Here is a 6,373-nt window from a genome sequence, read left to right as displayed (position 1 = left end):
AAAAAGACAGAGGGCAAATTGGAAAACAGCTATAGAGGGATAGAAGACACAGTAAGAGCCCCCCCCCCCCCCCCCCCCCCCCCCCCCCTCCTGAACACTATACATTTGACTGTTTCGCTCTCAGCCAAGAACTCCAGCAAGGGCTGGGACAAAACCAAGTAATCCCATTCCAAGACAAAGACAGAAAGCAACTCAGAAAACAGATATAGGGGGATAAAAGACACAGCAAGTGATCACCTTGGGAGGTCAAAGACCCCACCCAGCCTGCCCACCAACTTGGGAGGTCAACGACCCCACCCTGCCTGCCCACCTTGGGAGGTCAACGACCCCACCCTGCCTGCCCACCTTGGGAGGTCAACGACCCCACCCTGCCTGCCCACCTTCGGAGGTCAACGACCCCACCCAGCCTGCCCACCTTCGGAGGTCAACGACCCCACCCAGCCTGTCCACCTTGGGAGGTCATAGACCCCACCCAGCCTGTCCACCTTGGGAGGTCCAAGATCCACCTAGGAGTCAGATTTATCCTGGCTTTTGTAACGGTAAACTATCAGTATCAGCAATAATTGCTTGCTACTCTTTGGATGGATTGCCAATTTTTTTCCACCAGATGTAGCGAACTCAACTTCCCAACCCACTGCTGAGTAGAACGAAGAATCCTTGCAATTCCTTTATTGTTGGGACAAATCTGAATTTCAAGAAAAGAATGTGCATTAACCTAAAATGCAAAAATGGACGATTTCCACTCTTTGTTTATATGAATTATGGTGCTCATTTTGCTAACATATCAATATCTGATTAAAATATTTTCACCATCCAATCATAATATAAGTACCAATAACAAGTTTAGGTGTTTATTTCAAAAATCTTTTAATCTTTAAAAGGTGTGTGTGTAGAAGTTAACAAAACGGAAAGAAATACCTAACAAGGCTCATAAAAGCAAGATAAAGAACTGAACAAGTGTGTACCGATCAAAGGTGTCAGGCAAAGCACGAAAGAAAAGTATAAGAAAAAAGAACATCCGAAAAAAATCAGTCGACCAGTTGAGGCACACTGATTTTTTGGGGTGTTTTTTTTTTTTCTAGTATTTTTCTTTCTTGCTTTGTCTGACACCTTTCATACACACTTGTTCAGATCTTTATCTTACACTGGTGCCTGCTCCTTAATTTCTTAACATGATATTCTCATAAAAGCAACAATCATAATATAAGTACCAATAAATAGTAAAGTGTTTTATTTCAAAAAGGTTGTAATATTTACAAGGTGTAAAAAATGAAAGAGTAAGGCACATAAAGCAATAGTATTTGGTAGGTTTGTCAACAAAAATTTGTCACAATTGGCTCCATTTTGATTCATTGAGTATAGTATATAGTATATGGTGTATATGTGTTTTTGTTTTTAAGGGTGTTTTGGCGCTTGCATCACATTCAGGTCATAGCAACGCCAGTAAAAAGGAAGTCAAGGGGATAGTAAAAAGTTCTAGAATTACAATTAAAGCACACGAAAAAATGACAAGACAGAGGGGAATTTGTTTAAACGGGAAACAGATGTAGATTCCAAGAGCATCCTATCAGTGTACTTAGTTTGAGATCACCTAAAACTCTCATCCTGACAAAAGCACAGATCCCCACTAAGAGGAACATACTCAAATGTTTACAAATCATATAGATGTAAAACAAAAATTAATACAATGCATAACAGAGATGATTTACAAGACAAAAAAAAAAAAAAAACCATCTCCCAAAACTCTAAATTTTCCCTCCAGACCACGGTATCCGACCAGGACAAAACCAAGTCATCTCATTCCAAGACAAAGACAGAAATCAAGTTGGAAAACAGATATTGGGGGATAGAAGACACAAGTAAGTACCTCCCTGCCCACTATGGGAAGTCAGGAACCTCACCCAGTTTAAGTGCAATCATCAGCAGAAACTGCTAATTAATGTTATATAATCATACTTAGTTGAAAACAGCCAATATGGCAACACCATATGGACCTGGCAACTAAAATACCAACTTACCCTCAGTTGTGAATAAACATGGTTGACGACTAGACCACATGTGTTTTGTTTGTCATTCATAGTACCACACTCAAATCATAACATGGTGTCAGAAGATACAGATAAGTAAAACCCTTGCTTCAGAAACTCCACTAGTATATTACATTTTCTTTGAATCAATATTTCATCGAGCTATTTCTTCTACCAAAACTAGTTCCTGACTAAAGTTCCAAACCCAAAGACGGACTCCATAAAACCGAGTCCGATGAATTTTGAAAGTGGGAGCATTTCAGAAAACTGGCGAAAATGGTTGCAGCACATGAAATTACTGCTGACTGGCCCATTAGCAGAGAAAATCGAAGAACAAAAGAGTAGCTACTTCCTGCTCTATATTGGTGAAGATGGGCGAGATATTTACAACTCCTGGAACACCGAGGAGCAACTGGCAGTAAGTGAAATGATAGACCGATTCACAAGGTATCGCCAACCAAAGAAAAACGTTCCAATGGCCCGCTACAAGTTCAATTCCAGAATGCAGGCAACTGAAGAAATGGTCGATCAGTTTATTACAGATTTGAAGATTCTGGCCAACGATTGTGAATTTGGAGAAATAAAAAAAATTAAGATAAAACTTAACGAGAAGAAGACTGCTACTTTAAAGGTGAAAGTTGATACCGGTGCACAAGGCAACGCCCTCCCACTCAGAATCTACAAAAACATGTACCCAGATGATGTCGACAAAGAAGGATTACCAAAATCACTCCAGCCTTCCTCAAGAACATTGATGGCATACGGCGGTCACCAAGTCAAACAATTTGGAACAGTTACTTTTCCTGTTCGAGTAAAGACAAATACCAAAATGCCTTATTCTATGTCACAGAAGATGAAGGAAACGCAATCTTAGGACTGCCAACAGCTCAAGCACTCAATCTAATCGCAATTAATTGCCAAATTAAAAATGAAAATTGTGAAGAGAAGATCAAGAACAGATTTCCAGATACCTTCAATGGTATTGGCAAATTCCAAGGCCAATATCACATCAACATTGACAAAAGTATTCCACCAATGATACATGCTCCAAGAAGAGTCCCAATTATCCTGAAAGACCGAATAAAAGAAGAATTGGACGAAATGACAGAAAAAGGAATCATCAACAAAATCAAAGAAGGTGAACCGACGGCATGGGTCAACAGCCTTGTCTACAGAGAAAAATCTAATGGCAAACTAAGACTATGTCTTGACCCGAAAGATCTAAACAAGGCTATACTGAGAGAACATCATGCCATTCCAACACTTGAAGAAATCATACCGAAACTCAATGGTGCCTAGTATTTCTCCATACTTGATGCAAAAGCTGGATACTGGAACATTGAACTGGACGACGAATCCAGTTACCTGACAACCTTCAATACCTCTTTCGGCAGATACAGATTCTTGAGAATGCCATTTGGTCTGAAAATGAGCCAAGATCGATCAGACTTTTGAAGGATGCAAAGGCGTGATTGGAATAGCAGACGATATTGTGGTACAGGGGGATCAGAAAAAAATCTCGACTACACCCGAGATCGATCTCGGGGGCCCTTTTGTGTGAGAAGCGAGTGCTCTACCAACTGAGCTATCAGGACCCTCATGGGAGGTTACAACTTATAAAAAGATAAAATTCAGTCACCCAGCTATAGTGTGTTGTATTGCAGAGTGTGCTAAAATACAGCGAGACAAGACTATATTGCCAGCACACTACACCACTTTTGGTGGGACTTGAAGCAAAATCATGAATTCATTCATAGTTACAGTATAAATGCAAATGAAAAACAAGGTGCTTGGAATGAAGAAATAATTTTTTTTTAAACATTCTTTGGTGCATTATAATTTGGAGATTATAACTTATAGCATTCACCAAGCAAGGCAAATGGTCTGTGGATGTTTGCCCCTGGTTTTTCTTTATGTAATTTGTTCAATGATGATTCTGGAGGCGATGGTCAACGCCACGCCTGCTAAAACCGTAACCAGTACGTTGTACGTCATCACAAAGCTAAATATCTGGAATGGAAGAGAGGGAGGAAGGGAGATGGGGGGAGGGGAGGGGAGAGAAGAGGGGGTGGCAGAAAGAAGGAGAGATGATAATAATAAAGATCATGATAATCAGTATACAGATCTGTTACGGGACACAAATGAAAATTTAATTCCCCCCCCCCCCCCCCCCTTTCAAAAAAATAATAAATAAATCAAAAATAAAAAACCAAATAATCTTATCGTTTATAGCAAAATTTCCACCTTTTAAAATAAAACATGAATCCAAACTTTAAAAACGATATGAGAACTGATTTATTACAGTTTGACGACATGGCCATTTCTGAGTCCAACCTTCCTCTCATATTTTTGCCAATACAAAAAAAAAAAAAAAAAAAAAAAAAAAACAAAGATCTGGATGGAAAAAAAAATCAGAACTTGGCTAAATCCCCCCCCCCCCCTTTCCCCATCTCTAATATATCTGTCTATACCAATTAAATCTGCATCTTTCTGATGATGATGATGATGATGATGACGATGATGATAATGATGATGATGAGCATGGTGATGATAATGATGAGCATGGTGATGATGATGATGATGATGATGATGAGAATGGTGATGATGATAAAGATGATGATGATGATGATGATGATGATGATGATGAGAATGGTGATGATGATAAAGATGATGATGATGATGATGATGATGATGATGATGAGAATGGTGATGATGATAAAGATGATGATGATGATGATGATGAATGATGAGCATGGTGATGATGAGCATGGTGATGATGATGATGATGATAAAGATGATGATGATAAAGATGACGATGATGATGATAAAGATGATGATGATGATAAAGATGACGATGATGATGATGATGATGAGGATGATGATGATGATGAGCATGGTGATGAGGATGATGATGATGAAGACAATGATAAAAACAAAGCTTATCACTTCTTACTTTGAGTTCCAAGCCTGCATTCTGGATGTAGTAAATGACGGGCAACCTCTCCTCCAGTGGCAGAAGGCACTTAAGGACGCGACCTCCTTCAAAGTTGACCTCTGCATAGGCCGAGGTCATGAACCCAATGGTAACGACAGGCAGCAGAAACTCCATCAAATCGGTGAGCATGGCCGTGTGACGAACCCAGTAGATGATGAGGCTGACACACCAGAGTAGGACAAAGGTGATCCAGGAGGACATCCATCGTTGGAGGAGGCGAGATGTCGAGGACATTCGACGCTGGGAATGATAAATGAACTTGTTCAATTCTTTTTGAGGATATTCGATGCTGGGAATGATAAATGAACTTGTTCAACTTTTTTTGACGACATTGAATGCTGGGAATGATAAATGAACCTGTTCAACTTTTTTTGAGGATATTCGACACTGGGAATGATAAATGAACTTGTTCAACTTTTTTTGAGGATATTCGACACTGGGAATGATAAATGAACTTGTTCAACTTTTTTTGAGGATATTCGACACTGGGAATGATAAATGAACTTGTTCAACTCTTTTTGAGGAAATTTAATGCTGGGAATGATAAATGAACCTGTTCAACTTTTTTTGAGGATATTCGACACTGGGAATGATAAATGAACCTGTTCAACTTTTTTTGAGGATATTCGACACTGGGAATGATAAATGAACTTGTTCAACTAACTGAGCTAACGACACCCCCTATTTGTGAATAGAAACTGGGATCAACTTCGGCTCTGTGTGCCCAATGGCTCTAAAGGACTACTGGATAAGGATTAGTATTGATTCACAAATGGAATGCGTTATGTGCAAAAACTACCGAGATAGAAAATGCAGAAACATTCAACAGAGCACTAAACACGATTCAGAGAGCTGATACATATATTCAATGTTTCATGATGGATTGTGAATTTGGCAATGATTGGGCTATCACGCTTTTTTGCAAAAATTATGACCTGAAAACCATAAGCCAATCTCTGATGCATGTGGGGCTATGTGGTCTTGTGGTATGACACTCGCTTTCGGATCGGAAGGTCCTGGGTTCGAGCCTCGCGCTCGGGGCATAGTTGAGTCCTTGGAAAAGGCTCTTTACTCACATTCTCTCACCGTACTCGGGTGTAAAATGAGTACCTGGCCGTCAACAGCATTGTCTTTGTCCGAAAAATTGTAATATCGCCTAACAAGCGTTATGTCCTGTCCTAGATGTTAAATGTTGCTGTTGACCAGGGACCCCTTGTAAAGCGCTTTGAGTACGTTTAGTAAATTTTTCATTATTTTTTGTTTACATGGTGCTATATCTACTTTATTTAATATACAGTGCACTCTGGATACGTCGACGTTGCCTAAGTCGATTTTTACCCAAGTCGATTTT

General features: G+C 39.6%; 1 protein-coding gene across 2 annotated transcripts in view; it reads right to left on the bottom strand.

The window, feature by feature from the left end:
- Window positions 1–850: 850 nt before the first annotated feature.
- Window positions 851–6,373, bottom strand: part of LOC144957354 (uncharacterized) — a 31,684-nt gene continuing 26,161 nt past the window's right edge. For both annotated transcript variants that reach the window (XM_078888531.1, XM_078888530.1), the window contains 2 exons: window positions 4,981–5,262; window positions 851–4,037 (listed from right to left, as the gene is read on the bottom strand). In XM_078888531.1, the coding sequence (XP_078744657.1) occupies window positions 3,939–4,037; window positions 4,981–5,262 (381 nt within the window). In that variant the 3' untranslated portion in view covers window positions 851–3,938. The remainder of the gene's footprint in view (window positions 4,038–4,980; window positions 5,263–6,373) is intronic.

This window comes from Berghia stephanieae, chromosome 11 (assembly GCF_034508935.2).
Source record: "Berghia stephanieae isolate SIO BIC M18660-M18661 chromosome 11, UCSD_Bste_1.3, whole genome shotgun sequence".
In the NCBI taxonomy this organism is placed as follows: Eukaryota; Metazoa; Mollusca; class Gastropoda; order Nudibranchia; family Aeolidiidae; genus Berghia; species Berghia stephanieae.
This window is presented reverse-complemented; position numbering and strand designations above follow the sequence as displayed.